General features: G+C 38.1%; 1 protein-coding gene across 1 annotated transcript in view; it reads left to right on the top strand.

Annotated features, from left to right (window-relative positions):
• NME8 (NME/NM23 family member 8) overlaps nucleotides 1-18,938 on the top strand; it is a 35,725-nt gene extending 16,787 nt beyond the window's left edge. The window contains exons 8-14 of the mRNA XM_036327460.1: nucleotides 2,574-2,743; nucleotides 7,526-7,670; nucleotides 8,348-8,455; nucleotides 11,444-11,595; nucleotides 12,174-12,318; nucleotides 17,845-18,092; nucleotides 18,706-18,938. Of these exons, the coding sequence (XP_036183353.1) occupies nucleotides 2,574-2,743; nucleotides 7,526-7,670; nucleotides 8,348-8,455; nucleotides 11,444-11,595; nucleotides 12,174-12,318; nucleotides 17,845-18,091 (967 nt within the window). The 3' untranslated portion in view covers nucleotide 18,092; nucleotides 18,706-18,938. The remainder of the gene's footprint in view (nucleotides 1-2,573; nucleotides 2,744-7,525; nucleotides 7,671-8,347; nucleotides 8,456-11,443; nucleotides 11,596-12,173; nucleotides 12,319-17,844; nucleotides 18,093-18,705) is intronic.
• The last annotated feature ends 382 nt before the right edge of the window (nucleotides 18,939-19,320 follow it).

Here is a 19,320-nt window from a genome sequence, read left to right as displayed (position 1 = left end):
AGTTATTGGCCTATTGAGATTTTTAGATTCTTCCTGATTGAGTTTTAGAATGTTGTATTTTTCTAGGAATATGTCCATTTCCTCCAGGTTGTCTAGTTTGTTGGAGTAGAGTTGTTCGTAGTATTTTCTAACAATCCTTTGTATTTCTGTGGGGTCTGTTGTTATTTCTCCTCTTTCATTTCTGATTTTTGTTTATTTGGGTCCTCTCTCTTTGTTTCTTAGTGAGCCTGGCTAGAGGTTCATCAATCTTGTTTATCCTTTCAAAGAACCAGCTCTTGGTTTTGTTGATCTTTTGTATTGTTTTTTTGTCTCTATGTCGTTTATCTCCACTCTGATCTTTATTATTTCCTTCCTTCTGCTGACACTGGGCTTTTCTTGTTGCTCTCTTTCTAACTCTTTGAGTTGTAGGGTTAGGTAATTTATTCTCATTGTTTCTTATTTCTTGCAGTAGGCTTGTAGAGCTATGAACTTCTCTCTCAAGACTGCTTTCGCTGTGTCACGTAGGTTTTGGAGTGTTGTGTTTTTATTGTCGTTTGTTGCCATGATGTTTTTTATTTCTTCTTTGATCTCTTTGGTAACCCAGTCATTGTTTAATAGCGTGCTATTTAGTCTCCATGTGTTTGACTTTTCTGGATTGTTTTTATTGTAGTTGATTTCCAGTTTTATGCCATCATGATCTGAGAAGATGCTTGATCTGATTTCAATTTTCTTGAATTGAAGAGACTTTGTCTGTGACCCAATATATGGTCTATCTTTGAAAGTGACCCATGTGCACTTCAGAAGAATGTATATTCTGTGGCTTTGGGGTGAAATGTTCTGAAGGGGTCAATTAATTCCATCTGATCTAGTGAGTCATTTAGGATTGATGTTTCTTTGCTGATTTTTTGTTTAGAGGATTTGTCCAATGGTGATAATGAGGTGTTAAACTCCCAACTATGATTCTATTGTCAATCTCTCCCTTGATCTCCTCCAGAAGATTTCTTATGTATTTGGGTGCTCCTATTTTGGATGCGTATATGTTTACCAGAGTTATTTCTTCTTGTTGCAATGCTCCCTTTAGTATTATGAAATGGCCTTCTTTATCTCTTTTTATGTCCTTCAATTTGAGATATAATTTGTCAGATATAAGTATTGCTGCCCTGGCTTTTTTTTTCATTTCTATTCGCCTGAAAAACCTTTTTCCATCCCTTCACCATCAGTCTGTGTGCGTCTTTTTTTCTGAGGTGGGTTTCCTGTACACAGCAGATATATGGGTCATGTTTTCTTATCCACTCAGTTACCCTATGTCTTTTGATTGGAGCATTTAATCCATTTACATTTAAAGTTATTATTGATAGATACTTGTTAGTCGCCATTTTTATTCTTTACCCCTGTGTTCCTTCTTCGTTTCCTATTTTTTCTTTTTACAGCAGACCCTTTAGCATTTCTTGCATTGCTGGTTTGGTGGTAATAAACTCCTGAAGTCCTTTTTTGTCTGTGAAGCACCTGATTTCACCCTCAATTTTGATTGATAGCCTTGCTGGGTACAGTATTCTTGGATTCAGACCCTTCCTTTGCATGACTTTATATATTTCATTCCATTCCCTTCTTGCCTGATGTGTTTCTGTTGAGAAATCAGTCGCTAGTCTGATGGGGGCTCCTTTGTAGGTGACTTTCTGTCTCTCTCTGGCTGCTTTTAAGATTCTTGCTTTGTCATTGGTGTTTGCCAATTTAATTATAATGTGCATTGGCGTCGGTCTTTTGGGGTTCATTTTGTTTGGGACTCTGTGAGCTTCTTGGATTTGTGTGAGTTTTTTCTTCCCTATATCAGGAAAGTTTTCTGTCATTATTTTTTCAAATAGGTTTTCTATTCCTTGCTCAGTTTCCTCTCCTTCTGGTACCCCTATTATGTGGATGTTGTTTCGTTTCATGTTGTCCCAGAGTTCTCTTAGGCTCTCCTCCTGCTTTTTAATTTTTTTTTTCTAGAAGCTGCTCTGCTTGGGTATTTTTTCCTACCTTGTCTTCTAGCTCACTGATGCAGTCCTCTGCTTCTTCTAGTCTACTGTTGATGCTTTCTATTGTGTTCTTTATAGCAATGATGTCATTTTTCATTTCTTCTTGGTTTTTCTTCATTTCCTCTTGGTTCTTACACATATTGTTGAATTTGTCTTCCATTCTTTTCATCCACCTTATGACCATTTCTCTGAATTTTCTCTGGCAGGTTGCTTGCCTCCATTTCGTTTACTTCCTTTTCTGGTGATGCCTGTTTTACTTTCATATGCAGGCTGGTTCTTGGTCTCCTCATGATCTCTCTTCTCCAGGTGTTTGGTTATGTAGTTCTCTCTCTGCTTTCCGTGAGGAGAAGCAGGGGTCCACGTAGTCGCGCTGTCCCAGATCCGGTGTTTCTGGCTTAGCAGCCGATCTCTGGATGCCGGGTCTTTGGATGTATACACTTCCAATAACAGCCACTTGAAATTAAATTTTTATTTGTTTTATTAAACTCTGAATTATTTGTAAACATATTATCAGTTTTAACTTTCTGTCATGGCTATTAAACTTCAGTTTATAATCTTAAATTATATTTTGAATTTCAGCAGTTTAGAAGAATATCTGGTTAAAGAAAATATACGTCAGTTTTGTGATGTTGAAGAGGATGTAGATAATGTTAATAAGCTTATTGATATCTTCTTCCCTGATTTTAAAAACATGAAATTAGAAAAGACACTGGCATTACTTCGACCAGATCTCTTTCAAGAAAAGAAAGGTAAGAAATAAGGTACAAATTGTTTATTTCATAAATGGATTTGAATAAACCCTAGTGTAATTACATTAAAATATATTATTTTAGGACTTAACTTTGAAGAAAAAGCACCTAAAGTAAGAAATTTAGTTAATATTAATTTACTAATTTTCAATAACAAAACCATTTTCAGTAAAGAGTTTACAAAGTATTTTCTAGCTTATAAATGTTGTAGAAAATATTTTAAAGTGACAGGAATTATTATATAGTAAAAATTGGTAGTTTTCATTTCTGAAATGCCTTAACTCAAAGCTTGGGTCAACCTCTCATTAATAGTATGATTTGAAAAAGATGCTTTATCAAGTCTCTTTCTTCTAATATAGAGAATATTATTGAATGCAAACTCTAACTGAAAAAGAAGAAAATAAAATTTTTAAAAAAACCAAAAAAATTAGATGAAAATAAGAAAACATAAATACAGTGCCTACACTTAAAAAGTGCTAATTACTTTTAACCTACTCCCATAGTCACATGGCAGAGTGAAATGCAGAGTAAGAATACAAACCATACATTCACACTATTAATTATTTTTCATACCTAGTATATGAAAATACAATACTTTATATTGACCTTGCATTCTCTGAGTTGCTGAACTCAGTGTTAGAATCTTTGATGTCATCTCCTAGGGAATGTCTGTGCAGACCAGGATTTCTCAACCTCAGACCTACTTACATTTGGGGCTAGATAACTGATAATTTTTGGCTGAGGGAGGCTGTGTCATGTGCATTGTAAAATGGTTATAACACCCTTGGCCTCTGCTCATTAGATGTAGCATCCCTGCGCACCCCCATCTTCCCTCTCACCACGCCCTGTTGTGACAACAAAAAATGTCTCCAGACATTGTCAAATGCACTCATGGGGGATAGAATTTCTGGCCAAGAACTACTGATGTAGACAATAATAACACTGAAAATCAAGACAATCTGTATACGATTCTTCCTTTTGCTTGCATCATTAGACTGACTGGCTAGAACTTCCTGTATGATGTTGACTAGGAGAGGTGAGAGTAGACAAGTTTGCCTTGTTCCTGACCTTATAGTGAAAGCATTCAGTTTTTTCCCATCCTATATATAAAAGTGTAAAATGCAAATCGACTGAACAGCCAAACAGCGGAACAACCATCTGGACCACCATCCAGATGACCATCCAGGACCACGCTATGACACTATTGGCTCCAGGCCAGCCAAGGTGGGTGCAGTGCTATTGGCTGGGGGCCCAGCCATTGCCCCATGATTGCCCCACAGAGGGAGGCCCAGGCCACCAGCATGTCGGGGGAACAATGGTGGTGGTGGTGGGGCCTCCCCTGCGAGGGAAGCTCGGGTCCTGGGTGCCAGAAGGAAGCTGGTGCCGGCAGCCGGAGGAAGGAAGGCCTACTCTTGCATGAATTTTGTGCATTGGGTCTCTAGTTAAGGATAATGTTAGTGCTATATATCCTTTATCAAATTAAGGAAATTTCCATTTATTCCTAGTTTGGGATTTAAAAAAAATCATGAATGGATATTGCATTTTCTCAAACATTTTTTTCTGTGTCTACTACCATGATTATTACTTTTCCTTGAGTTTGATAATAAGGTAATTACTGTGATTTTTGAATGTTGAAGCAGCTTTGCATTCTCCAGATAAATCACAATTGATTGTTGTATATTGTCCTTTTTGCATACTTCTGGATTTGATTTTTAAATATTTTGTTGAGAGCTTTCATGCTTATACTCATGAGAATTATTTGTTGTTTTCTTATAATATCTTTATCTGGTTTTAGTGTCAGCATAATGCAGGCCTCATAAAATAAGTTGTCACTCTTCTTTATTTTCTGGAAGAAACAGTGTATAATAGATATTACATTTTTCTTAAATATTTACCAGAATTTACTAGCAAAACTATCTGGTCCTATAGTTTTCTTCTTTGGAATGTTTTGTTTGCCTTTTAAAATATTTCTTAATATTTACATACTTGTTAAATGAATAGATTTTTATAAACTAGGACAGCTATAAAATTATAGAAAAATTAATATAGTACAGAGTTCCAATATGCATGCTTAACAGTTTCTCCTATTAACATATTATTGTGATATGTTTTTAAAATTAATGAATATTGACACATTGTTATTGGCTAAAATCCATAGTTTACATTAAAGTTCTCTATTTTGCACATTCTATGGGTTTTGATAAATGCATATCATGTATCCCCTTTACAGTATCATACAGAATGGAGTCACCTAGTCATTCCTCCCTTCCACCCTCCTATCCTTAGGCTACCACTGATCTTTTTGGTGTCTCTATAGTTTTGCCTTTTCCAGAAAGTCAAAGAGTTGGAATCATATAGTATGTAGCCTCTTCTTTTACTTAATATGAATTTCAGATTCCGCTATGTCTTTCTGTGACCTGGTAGCTCATTTCCTTTTGTTGCTGAATAATATGCCATTTTATGGATGTACCAAAGTCTATCCAGTTACCTATTGAAGGACATCTTTGTTGCTTTCAGTTTTTGGCAATTATGAATAAAGCTGAAATAGGCATTAATACATGATTTTTTGCATGTGGAGACATAAGTTTTCACCTCAGTAGGGTAAATACCTCGGAGCCTGAATACTGGATCAAATGGTTAAACTATGTGTAGCTTTGTAAGAAACTGTCAGATGCCTTTTAAAGTGCTGTACCATTTTCAATTCTAAACAGCAAGTAGTGAGAGCTTCTGTTGCTGTGCAGGTGGTGGTTTAGGTTTTTTCTATTCTAATAAGTATGTAATGCTATCTCATTGTTGTCTCAATTCACAATTGCCCAATGACATGATGCTGAGCATCTTTTCATATGCTAACTTCTATTTCTATATCTTCTTTGGTGAGATGTCTCTTCAGATGTTTTTTCCCCCATTTCTTAATGGAGTTATTTGTTTACTTATTGTTGAATTATGAGTTCTTTGCATATTGTGAATACACGTTCTTTAAATATCTATAGTTTGCAAAGATTTTTCTAGGTTTTGGGCTCTGTGTTTTTTGTTTTTTTAAAATATATTTTATTGATTTTTTTTTTTTATACAGAGAGGAAGGGAGAGGGATAGAGAGAGGTACATGCCCTTGACCGGAATCGAACCTGGGACCCTTCAGTCTGCAGGCCGACGCTCTATCCATTGTGCCAAACCAGTCAGGGCTGGGCTCTGTGTTTTTTTAAACAGTGTGTTTTACTGGAAAGTTTCTGTTTTTAATATAGTCCAACTTGTCAGGTATTTTTATTGCTCTTTTAGTGTTTAAATTAAAAAATCAATTTAAACCCTAAAAGGTTATCAGTATTTTCTTCTCTGTTATCTTGCAGAAAGTTTATAGGTTGGAACTTTACATTTAGGACTATAACCCATTTCATTTAATTTTCATGAAAGGTATATGGTCTATGTCTAGATTGATTTTTTTTGCATGTGTGTGTCCAATTGTTCCAGCACCATTTGTGGAAAAGACTATCATTGCTCCACTGTATTACCTTTGCTTATTTGTCACACTTCAGTTGACATATTCATGTGGGTATATTTCTGGGTTCTCTATTCAGTTCTGTTGATCTATGTGTGTATTCTTTTGCTTATCCCTCACTAATTTGATTACAGTAGTTTTAAAAAATGTTTTTAATTTATTTTTTTAGAAAGAGAGGAAGGGAGAGGGAGAGTGAGTGAAACATTGATGCGAGAAGGAAACACCAATCAGTTGCCTCTTGAACACTCCCAAATAAGGATCGAGCCTGCAACCTGGGCATATACTCTGACCAGGAATCAAACTGGCGACCTTTCAGTTCATGGGATGACGCTCAACCAACTGAGCCACTCCAGCAGGGCTGATTATGGTAGTCTTACAGTCAATCTTGAAGTGGGTAGTTATCAGTCCTCAAAAAATGTTTTTGTCTTTCAATGTTGAGTTGGTTATTCTGGGTTTCCATATAAACTTTAGAATCAGTTTTTCAATATCCATATCCACAAAATAACTTGTGGACACATCAATTGGTTGCCTCTCACACATGCTAGGGGCACAGGATCGAGCTTGCAAATGAGGTACGTGCCCTTAACCAGAATTGAACCCACGGCCTTCGGTCCACGGGCCAACACTCTATCCACTGAGTCAAACTTGCTAGGATGCATTTTTTGTGTACTAATGTAAATTGTGTTGTTTTAAATGTCAAATTCCAATGTCATTGTTAGTATATAGGAAAGTCATTTACTTTTGTACATTAATAGTAACCTGCAATTTTGCTATAATAGCCTCTTATTAGTTTTAGGAGTTTTGTTGTTGTTTCTTTGGGTTTCTACATAGACAATCATATCATCTATGAACAAAGACAGTTTTATTTTCTCCTTCCCTATCTGTATACCCTTTATTTTCTTTTCTTGTGTTATTTCATTAACTAGTTTTTCCAGTCTGATGTCAATAGAAGTAGTGAGAGGTGAGAGCCCTGCCTTGATGCCAGTCTTAGAGAGAAAGCATATAGTATAGAAAATATTTGCTAATGAGATACTTCAGTGTGTGTGTGTGTGTGTGTGTGTGTGTGTGTGTATGATTCTTATGTCATGTAAAATTGGAAATACCATTATAATTTAATATGTTAAGAATATTGTTCACCTTAAATTAAAATCTAATGAACTATTTTTGCAAGTTTTTAAATTTCATAATAGAATAAAATGCATTATATGTCCCCATGATAATATATTCTATATTGTGTATATAACCACTAACCTAGCAATTCAAAACTTTTCATGTTACTTTTTGTTTAGAGGATGTTTTGAATATTATTAAAAATGAAGGCTTTAATATACTGATGCAAAGGCCAGTGGTATTATCAGAAGAAGAGGCACGAACACTGTGCAAGGAATATGAAAATGAAAATTATTATGAAAAGGTGATAGAAAACATGACCAGGTAAAATAAACTTCAAGTGTAGAATGCAGAGTCTGATTTATTTTTGAATTATTTAAATCTCCTCTTAACCTTTCTGCTCAAGTTGCCAAGCCTCTCAATTTTGTAAACAAGCGCTGAGTCTGCTTTTTGAGCCAGTCTGCCTCCCGTGTCGATTCTCTGTTCAACTGTCCGTCCTGTCTAGTCCTCCTGGAATGTTATTGGAGCAATGGAAATACCCCAGGTGAAGTGGCTGGAGTCCAGTTGAGTTAAATGCCAGGAACCCAGGGGGTGCAACATCATCAATTCCAAGCAGAGAAAACTGATTGACTCTCAAGGGCTTTGGTAATCTAAAGATCTAGGAGAGGCAGGAGAGGCTAAAAATTTGTCAGGTTTCTGAAAGCGTAAGTGAAATAACACCTGGGGCTGAAATCCAGCAGGAGGATATAAATCTGCAGGAGTATAGGAACAATATAGGAACCATTGTATTAGAACCAAGGTCTCCTTTCCCCTTTCATTTCTCTGCTTTCATCCTTTTATAAATATGCTTTAAAGAATACACCAATGAAAATTAATTTTAGATTCGGTAAAAGGGTTATCTTGACTTTTTGTAGTCTATTTAACAAATATACTTGTATTATCTCTATATAATTAGCTACTGCGTCAGACTTTTATTAACTTTGTTTTTAATTTTCTAACAGTGGTCCATCTCTAGCTCTTGTTTTAGTGAGAGAAAATTCTTTACAACACTGGAAAGAGTTAATTGGACCAAGTACTGTTGGAGAAGCTAAAAGATATCTTCCGAACAGGTTGGATTCATATCATAGGTCCCAAACTGTTTTCATAGGAGCCATTTTAATTCCCTTTTAGATACGGGATATAGGAACCAGAGTTCTAGCTCAAAGGAGGTTCTCAGGGTAGCTGCTCTTCCTGGGTCAGAGTGGACTGCTATCGGCTGGAGGCCTAGCCCAGGGCCAACCCGAATACTGCCAAGGTTTTGCAAGAGAAGGCTGCGGGCTGTTTGGTTTGGAACTGGGAAGTAAGTGATGGGTACCCAGGCAAAAGGCCAACTCTTGGCAGGAATTGCAACGCCGTCCACTATTTAGGAGAAATTCTTTTGAGAAGGGTGTGATGAGAGCTTCAGGTTCTTTAGTGGATCATAAGCATTTCAAGACCATCATGACTGACTTAATATGCAGTCTCTACCTGGGCAGGAACTGTTACTAAGTTAGTCAACTAAACTTTGCAATCAGTTTAACACATGGTATGCTACCTGGCACATAGGGGGTACCCTGTAAATATTTTTGACCTTAACTGTTAGGCTTGCTATCACCCGGGGGGTGTGGATAGTGTCTCATGCATCTACATTCTTGGGAGGGAGCTGATGGAAACGAACTGAATTGCAATTCGCTTGAATTCTCTGTGCCAGTTGCAGAGCAGGATTCAATACAGGGAAGGAAGGCTCTTGCTTCAAGTGAGCAAGAATAGAGGTGCTCTATCAGGCACAGCAAACTAGACACATTTGTTTACACAATAACAGGACTTATGAAGCATCATTGACATAAATATTGAAATAATCTTCTTTTGGGCAGGATATCTTGAACCTGACTTGTCTTGAGTGGGCACCATTTATCCCCTATTTAGCCCTGCTCACTTAGGTCTTTGCTCCTGTACCAGAAAATAACTATCAAGGATAATGTAGGTTGACCACTGTGGATAGTGTGAGCAGAGTGTCCTAGGTCCTCTTAGTGAAATGTTGCACAGAATTCAATGCATAGCATTAGAGAGAGAGGAACGACTCTCAACACGAAGCCTATGCCTGTAGGCACACTCTTCTAGCAATGTGGTTCCAGGTGTGGAGGGAGTACACCAGCACAGAGACGTTTCCTCCAGGGGAAGCTCCGACTGACTGCCTCTCCCACCCCACTGTTGTGAGGATTCCCATCCAGAGCCCTAATGACCCCTATCTTGCAACTAACCCTGACCATTCTGTTTGAATGGTTCCCCTTTTCCAGTTTCATTGGTTCCACCCAGGTCGTTCATGTTGTTTTAGAGATAACTGTCAACAGAGCTCTGTCCCTTTTCTGCACGCAAGTAGCAGATTTTGCATTCTGCATTGCTTAATCTGAAATACGGTCACATTGGTAAAAGATAAATATAGTAGCCCCTCTATGCTATCCTTACACATGCACACACTCACACTTACAAATGTATACGCACTTTTTTCAATAATCATGTCTAGCAGCATAAGGGAGGGGCTGGTTGTAGTCCTCCGCCTTGAACGGTGTAAGTGCTGGTGATCATTTAAGCTGTTTTGTCAACCATTGTGCAGATTCCCCATCCCTGGCAAGCACAGGCTCCAAGGAACTTAGGCCACAAGCATCTCCAAATCAGGGTGTGAGAATCGTCAAGGCCTGAGTGGGGAGGTCAAGTTGGATAAATCAAAAATGGGTCACTGAAACCCAAGAGGCACAAAGAGAGTCTTGAAGCTGAAGCTAGAAAGCCAAGTTTCCAGTGATGTCACCCTAGTCAATAAATAGGAAGGGACACTATTCACCATCACTGGATTTTACACTCAAAAGTGCGTGTAAAAGGCAGAAAGTACAATGAACAGTGAGCTTCTCCTCTGTTAAAATATACATAGATAGATAGATACATACATACATACATACATACATACGTACATACATAGACAGATAAAGACAGAAAAAAAGGGAAACAAAAAACATCAAGCAACAATTCATATCAAGTAAGAGATATATATTTATCCATTGTACAGAAACAGAACCAGACTAATTATCTAACCCAACATGAATTGTCCAGGACCATCAGCATCCCTACTGCTTCTTCTTTTAAAAAAAAATATATTTGTATTGATTTCAGAGGAGAAGGGAGAGGGAGAGAGAGATAGAAACATCAATGATGAGAGGGAATCATTGATCAGCTGCATCCTGCATGCTCCCTACTGGAGATTGAGCCTGAAACCCGGGCATGTGCCCTTGGCTGGAATCGAACCTGGGACCCTTCAGTCCACAGGCTGACACTCTATCTACAGAGCCAAACCAGCTAGGGCTGTACTGCTTCTTTATACACAGAATTGTCCTGTAGGCTCCTCCTTTGTTGCTGCTCTTGCTTACTGGGAAGTTTCCACTGCAGTTTCTCCTGGATTTAAAGTTTATAGTTTGGTATCTTTGGTATAGAGTCAAATGCCATCTTTAGTGCTTGATACTATTTTTTTTAAATGGTTTTATTTTATTTTTTATATTTAATATATATATTTTTTATTATTGCTTAAAGTATTACAAAGAATATTACATATGTCTCCTTTTTTTCCCCCCTGCCCTTGACAATCCCCTGGCCTCCCCTACCCCCCAGTGTCTTATGTCCATTGGTTATTTAGTGATCAGGATTCCGTGCTTTGTCACTGTGCTAGGGCATCCATTCCTCCATTCACAGTTATCTGTCAATCTCCATTATCAGGATTATTTAAAAGTCCATTTCCTTCCTCCCTCCCTCCCTCCTTCCTTTTCACCTTCTCTCCCTCCCTCCCTCCCTCCTTCCCTCCTTTACTTTCATTTATGTCTTTATTTCTTCCTTTCTAAAGACTATTACATCCTTGAAATGAAGTCGCATGCCCCAGACCATTCTGTAATTAATTACTTTTTAACTATGTCTAGATCAGGGATGAGTTGCTTTTGTTTGATAATTTTGAACAATTTATACAGTGTTATATTGTGCTCTATGTTATGTTATGTTGCTATGCCATAATAGTTTTTAACTTGTTTTCTTTTCTCAAGTTTGTGTGTACAATTTGCAATGGAAAACCTGCCGATCAACCAGTTGTATGGAAGTGACTCACTTGAAGCTGCCGAAAGGGAAATCCAGTATTTCTTTCCTCCTCAAAACACTTTAGCAGTGATTAAACCTCAGGCAACACTCAAACAAAGAGGTAAATATTTAAAAATGAAAGCCAATGTGTACATTTTCTTCAAGTTTAGTGAAATTTTTCAAACTACAGAAAAGTTGAAGGAGTAATGCCAGTTCTGAACATAATCAGAGTATAGCCACTCAAGTTTAAGCTGTGGGTGAAACTTTGACAAGATTTACTTTATTTAACTCCCTCAGTAGCTCCCTTCTACTTCAGGAGGAAGAGTTCAGATTGGCTCTCACTTTCAATTTCGATCTAGCAAGAAGTTTCCCGGTCCTGGTAGCAGAGATGAAACATGTCTTAACATTTAGCTCAGGAGCTGGTAACCTCCTCTCCCGCTTTCATAGTCCACTCGATGATGATTCAGGTGGCTTCTGGAAGGATGCATCTCAGAGATGAAACACCTACAATAACATATTAAAGTTCTTCTGAATGTCAGTCTGGTGCTTTTCAAATTCAATTTAGTTGAGCATAGTTTTGCCTTTTAAAACCACGGTATGCAAATAAAGCTATTACCATCCTTAGTTATTTCAATCTACTTGAACATGGAGCAAAAGTGGAGGCAATCTGTATGATGAGCAAATATCTGTTTTCTCTAGAGATGATCTTCAACCGTATTAAAGAGGCTGGATTTGATATAATACAGATGAAGGAAATTCTGCTAACCAAAGAGCATGCTGACAAAATTTATTATAAAATAGCACAGAAAGACTTTTATAACAGTGTGTTGGAGGTATTATCTGAGTAAGTTTCTGAAATATGGTTCTTTGCATTATAAGGTAGTATCTGTTCACTGTAGAAACAGAAAAATATAAAAATTAATTAAAACATTCCATCTAATCTCATTCCTGGAAAGACACCTTATTAATATTTTGTGTTCATTTTCCCTCTATTTCCTTCCTTTCCTTCCTATATTTCTCTCTCCCCTTCCTCCCTTCTTCTCCTTATTCCTTTTTTTCTTTCTTTCTCCTTCCTTCCTTTTTTTAAAATTTAGGTCTTCACATTAGATCTAGAGGCTATCTGGGTTTAAATTCCTGTTTACCAATATACTTTCTCTGTGTCTTAGTTTTCTTATATGTATAAAATGGGGATAATAATAGTACCTAACCCAGTGATGGCGAACCTCTTGAGCTCAGCTTGTCAAAATTTTGAAAAACCCTAACTTAACTCTGGTGCTGTGTCACATATAGAAATATTCATAATGTTTTCTTTTTTTTTTTTTTAATTAAATCTTTATTGTTCAGATTATTACATTTGTTCCTCTTTTTTTTCCCCCCATAACTCCCCTCCTCCCAGCTCCCGCCCCACCCTCCGCCCTCACTCCCCACCGTCCTCTTCCATAGGTGCACGATTTTTGTCCAGTCTCTTCCCGCATCTCCCACACCCCTTCCCACCCCCCCACAAGAATAGTCAGTCCATTCCCTTTCTATGTCCCTGATTCTATTATGATCACCAGATTATTTATTCACTTGATTCTTAGATTCACTTGTTGATAGATGCATGTTTGTTGTTCATAATTTGTATCTTTACCTTTTTTTTTCTTCTTCCTCTTCTTAAAGGATACCTTTCAGCATTTCATATAATACTGGTTTGGTGGTGATGAACTCCTTTAGCTTTTCCTTATCTGTGAAGCTCTTTATCTGACCTTCAGTTCTGAATGATAGCTTTGCTGGATAAAGTAATCTTGGTTGTAGGTTCTTGGTATTCATCACTTTGAATATTTCTTGCCATTCCCTTCTGGCCTGCAAAGTTTCTGTTGAGAAATCAGCTGACAGTCGTATGGGTATTCCCTTGTAGGTAACTGGGTTTCTTTCTCTTGCTGCTTTTAAGATTCTCTCTTTGTCTTTTGCTCTTGGCATTTTAATTATGATGTGTCTTGGTGTGGTCCTCTTTGGATTCCTTTTGTTTGGGGTTCTCTGCGCTTCCTGGACCTGTAGGTCTATTTCTTTCACCAGGTGGGGGAAGTTTTCTGTCATTATTTCTTTAAATAGGTTTTCAATATCTTGCTCTCTCTCATCCTCTGGCACCCCTATAATTCTGATGTTGGTGCGCTTGAAGCTGTCCCAGAGGCTCCTTACACTATCTTCATATTTTCGGATTCTTTTTTCATTTTGCTTTTCCAGTTGGGTGTTTTTTGCTTCTTCGCATTTCAAATCTTTGACTTGATTCTTGCGCTCCTCTGGTCTGCTGTTGGGTGTCTGTATAATATTCTTTATTTCAGTCAGTGTATGCTTAATTTCTAGTTGGTTCTTTATCACAACATCGAGGGTCTCATTAGATTTCTTGAGGATCTCACTACATTTATCGGCGGTCTCACCAGTCTTTTCGAGGGCCTTACTAAGTTTATCGGCAGCTTCTAGACAGTTCTTAAGAGACCTTAAAAGTGTGGTTCTGAACTCAATATCCTCCATTGACAGTTTTGTCCTGTTTCTTTGTCTCCGCATTTTTTATGCTTTCTTGGTGCACCCCCTAGTGGTCTTTGTCCGCAGTCTTGTTGCCTTTAAGCCTTGATTGATGTCGGCAATACCGGGGTGATTTGACCTCCAGGCTAACTGGCTATGAGAGTCTGCTGTGTCTGCAGTGGGAGGGCTTCTGTGCTGGATCTCTAGGGCGGTGCTAATCTAGCGTTTGCCTGAGGCTATCCGGCAAATGGCGCTGCGCAGGGCTTGGGCGGGGCGGGTCCCCGGGGATCTACAGGGCGGGCAGAACAAGCAGTTATGGCAACTCTCAGTTTCTTCCCTAGGGGCTCTGCCTCTCAGAGCCCCAGCAATGGCTGCAAACCTCGGAGAGAAAGCTGCCTTCGAGTTCCGACCGAAGCCAGACAGTCCCGTTTCTCCCGTTTGAGTCTTGGTCCCCAGAGACTCGCCCAGATCTGGAGCTCAGAGTCTGAAACTCCCTCCCGATTGAAAACAACAACCGCGCCCTCCGCCGCCAGCCCGCTCCGCGCGCACACTCCGCACCTGAGTATTTCACTTCAGCACTGCGCCTCCTCTGAGTCTGGGTATGATATTCTCTTTCCTCCTAGTTGTAGAATTTCCACTCAGCCAGCCTTCCCGTGGTTCTGGGTGATGTCCATTCTGTCCTTTAGTTATATCTCTGAAGTGGTTGTTTGAGGCAGCGATCTCCGGTGTTAACCTATGCCGCCATCTTGGTTTCTCCCATCTTTTTCCATAATGTTTTTTTGATATTTGCAACCATAGTAAAAAAAAAGATTTATATTTTTGATATTTATTTTATATATTTAAATGCCATTTAACAAAGAAAAATCAACCAAAAAATATGTAGAAAATGAACAAAAACAGAAAAACAATGTACATTTAGGAAAAATTAATAATAAAAACAATGATAATCAAATGGTACGAAAACTAGAAATTAGTGACTTTTTTGGTGCTAAAGTTTGTCTGCTAATTCTTCGATTGCAGGTTCATACTTGGTGCACTTCAAGGCCAAGCAAGCGCCACAAACTTCATCTGTTAGCCGGTTTCTTTTGTTCGTTTCAATATTATTTAATGCTGAGAACAGTCTCACAAAAATATGTGGATGAAAAAATCGTTAGCAAAGCCATCGCTAGATTTTTTATGTCGCTAAAAGTGTCAGGTACTCTGTTCCAAGCACTCAAAATTTCTTGTTCATATTGCGCTCTTCATTATTCAAATGATTTTGTTCCATATTTTCAAGTTTCGACCTTAAGTCGACAAACACACGAGTCCAAATGCTACCTTGAAAATCTGCAAGTTGCATCTCTAAATCGTCAATTTGCATCCATTGGAAATCCTTTAATTCCAAAGTTCTGTAAACAACTACATCCGGATACTTAATTATTTTAATGGTCTGTTCTAGGCTTCTAAATTGGTCGAATCTTTCACTGAACTGTTCAAATAACGAGTTTACTATATTCTGGTACATAAGTATGGACTCCATTACACTCGTTGTAGTGGCCTTCTTGAAATACATTTTTATCCGAGGAAAATACTTGTAAGTTTCAGTTTCAATATCTCGCTTGAAAATTTTAAGTTTACTTTCAAAAGATTTGATGTATCCAAACATAACGTCAATATTTTTGCCAAAACCTTGTTATTTTAAGTTCGGTTCATTCATATGAACAGAGAGATCTGTAAAAAACATCAAATTGCTGACCCACTTATGATCATTGATCTGAGGAAAGTTTGCCAGGTCCTTATTCTCAATAAATACCGTAATTTCTTCAAAGCACTCCACAAGTCGCTCAAGTACTTTACCTTGACTCAGCTATCTCACATTATTGAACATCAGTAGTCCACTGTAGGCTGAATCAACTTCCTGTAAAAGTGCAGAAAATTCTCGCCTGTGAAGGGGTCGAGAAGATATAAAATTCACAATTTTTGTTACAACTGACATTAATTCATTCAACTCTGAGAATGATTTGGCACACAACACCTCCTGATGGATAATGCAATGAAAAGGTACAAGTGGATGTCTAATAGCTTCCATAGACAATTTCAGGAATCCCACATTTTTTCCTACCATATTTGGTGCCACATCTGTCATGACTGACACAATTTTAGAGATATTAATGTTTAGGTCACTGAATGTTTTTATAACAACCTTACATATTTCGTTTCCTGATGTACTTTTTGGCACTGATTCTAACTCTATCAACTCTTCTCTCATTGTGAGACCATCAGAATATCTAGCAATAATGGCCAACCGAGCATTTGATGTGACATCAGTAGTTTCATCAAGAGAAATCGAAAAATATTTACAGCTATTTAAGTCTTTTTTTAATTGATGTTGTACATTTTTGTTAAGATCTATTATTCTGTCTTTGATAGTATTTCAACTGAGTGGTAACTCAGAAATCCTTTTAATAATATCATCTTTATTTTTCATATCGTGAAACAGAGCTGGTGCACATCTTAGAAATGTTTCCTTAATAAATTCTCCGTCACTGAGGGCTTTTCCATGCTGAGCTACGGAGTGAGCAATACAGTAACTTGCTGATGTTAAATTTGTAGAGCATCTTACAAATTTAATGATGCAATTTGATTGACTTTTATAGAGGTGTAGCTGCCTAGAAATGTATTCCTTCCTTTCATCGATACTTTTTTTTCAAGAGCTGCCAGTGATTAGTTTCAAAATGTCTCTTTACATTCCACATTCTGCTTACTACGGTTTCATTACACAGTATGCACAATGAGCTGTTGTTTCTGTCGACAATCCTGTACATCTCGGTCCATATGTCTTGAAAGGGTCGGCTACTGCTACTTCCACTTCCTTTATCATTCAATCTTGCTTTTTAATTTTTTGATTCTCCATCACAAGGCTGCAAAAATAAATAAATATAAATCACGGCGTTTTTCCTAAAAGGTTGATAGGTTTCTTACCTATTAACTTTTTGCAGTGTTGTTGCACTGACTCCTGGTGCAAAACAATTCAAAGATAGTATGTATAACCAACAAATATATGGTGCTGTAATCAATTACCCGACACGCAGAATGTCTTGTCGAGCACTGTTGCACTGTATATCCTTTTTCCTAACCCTCTCACTCCTGTCTCCTAACGAACATGACGATCACGTGCATCCATTTGCCGAATGCACCCGAACGCACGGGAAGCTTACCCGAGGCACATGTTCACAATAACGAGGCCGTTCCCAGAATTGGGCATTTTGTCACTCGAGTAAAAATAAAATGTCATGAGTAAAGTTTAATCTCTTTATAGTGCAATTCTTAACCTTTTTATATTAATGTCAATATTGGAACAGTGTATCTTGGATGTTTTCACTATGTATCTTTGCTATGCAACACCGATGTACATGTTTACATCCGGTTTTAGAATTGCATTATTGATCATGAGTAACGTGAGTAATAATATTACTCGAGTGATGCGCAACTCATTGAATTATGCAATTTTTTTGTCTCTGTCGATGGGTGTCTCCCAAAATGAGTTCGCGTATCACCTCTGACGCGCGTGTCATAGGTTCGCCATCACTGACCTAACCTATAGGTTTGTTGTGAGGGCTAAATAATTGATACATTGAAAGCACTTGGAACAGTGCCTGGAATATATCTATAGATATAAACTACAGCATTTTTCTAGCAATGCTTTTCTATGCCTGTTGGAAGAGGGATAAATGAAACAAACAAAAAAGAAAGCATTAAATCACACTAATAAGTACAAAGAACAAAGAAAAGCTCTCTGGATGAAGCTGTGGTGTTCTGTCTGTAGCCATGTAGGCAATCTATACAGTTGTAAGTGGCCCAAGTCTTCTGAAAGCACTGTTATTTGCAGGGGTCCATCTTTGGTCATGATTCTGAGCAAGTGGAATGCTATTGCAGACTGGAGGCGATTGATGGGTCCCACAGACCCAAGTGAAGCAAAGTTCTTGTCCCCAAACTCTCTCCGAGCCCAATTTGGAATAAATCTTTTGAAAAATGCTGTCCATGGATCATCTAATGCCACTGAGGCAATGCAAACAATTCAAAATATATTTGAAGAGGTTGATCCTGAGAATCCCGAGAATCCCAAGGAAAACTAAAGTACAGTACCTCTCTAATAACTGTTATTTCCTTTTCTTGGGCTGTTACAGTGACTGGGTCTAGGACAAGGTTGTTCCGATCAGAACATTCCCTATGTTCCTGACTTAAACTATTTCCTGCCAGACATATTACATTGCTCCATAGCAACCTTGAAGCCTCAAAGCCAAACCTTGTGCAGGCACCTGGGACATAGTGGAGTAAGCAAGATATCCTTTGGGTTGCAAGCCTTGATACTGAACTATTTGTGCCATCTCTCAGGACAGTCTCATCAAGTCCCTCTCCTTGACTCCCCTCCATTTCTCCTCTTCAAATTGCCAAGGTCTCATAAAGCGGCTGCTCTCAACTCTATTCATTGAGTGTTTGGAAACTTGGAACCTACTATCTATCTGTGGGTGACATATGATAATATGATAGGATATTCGAAACCATAAAGCAAAAGGCAGTCATTTCTATTCCTTGGCAAAGAGCAACTTATTTGGGGAGCATGTGGATTGAAACTGCTTAGTTGTTGATGGAAAACTTGAAAACGTTTCTATCCTGGGCATTGTGGGAAGTGGAGTGTAAGATAGGTGACTTTTGCCATCAAACTTACTTGCCTTCTTTATTTTCAAAGACTCTTCACATGTGCAGTGTTGTCTTCAGCTGGATGAGCCAAATTGAGAATCCGTCCACATAATGAGAAAACATTGTGAAATGGACCAATCCCTCCATACCCATTCAGGTTCCCGAGGGAAAGAAGAGTACATCGCTCCCTTAATAGTGTCATTTAGTCTAGGCTTTCTCTAGATGTAAGAACATTGTATCAAAACATTAAATGCAAAAATAAAAGTAGATTCTGTCATACTACTACTCATCCCATAAGTCTTATTTAATTACTAGAGGCCCGATGCACGGAATTCATGCAAGGGGCTCAGCCCCCCCCCCCCCCCCACAGCAGCGGCTGCCTCTGCCTTGGCCCCCAGTGTGGCAGCTTTGTCTGGAAGGTCATCTGGAAGGACGTCCAGGAGGACGTCCGGAAGGATGTCCAGTCTAATTAGCATATTATGCTTTTATTATTATAGCTAGACTAAAGCGTGATTGTACAACCCATAAACATTTATGTTGGGAAAATATGTATTGTATATCTGCTTGAACTGTGGGTTTTTGTTTAGTAAAACACTGGTTGAAAGTTGATACGTTCAGGGAGATGCAAATGTAATGGGGAGACAAAACTCACAAAAACTATCTA

This window comes from Myotis myotis, unplaced genomic scaffold, assembly GCF_014108235.1.
Source record: "Myotis myotis isolate mMyoMyo1 unplaced genomic scaffold, mMyoMyo1.p scaffold_m19_p_11, whole genome shotgun sequence".
In the NCBI taxonomy this organism is placed as follows: Eukaryota; Metazoa; Chordata; class Mammalia; order Chiroptera; family Vespertilionidae; genus Myotis; species Myotis myotis.
This window is presented reverse-complemented; position numbering and strand designations above follow the sequence as displayed.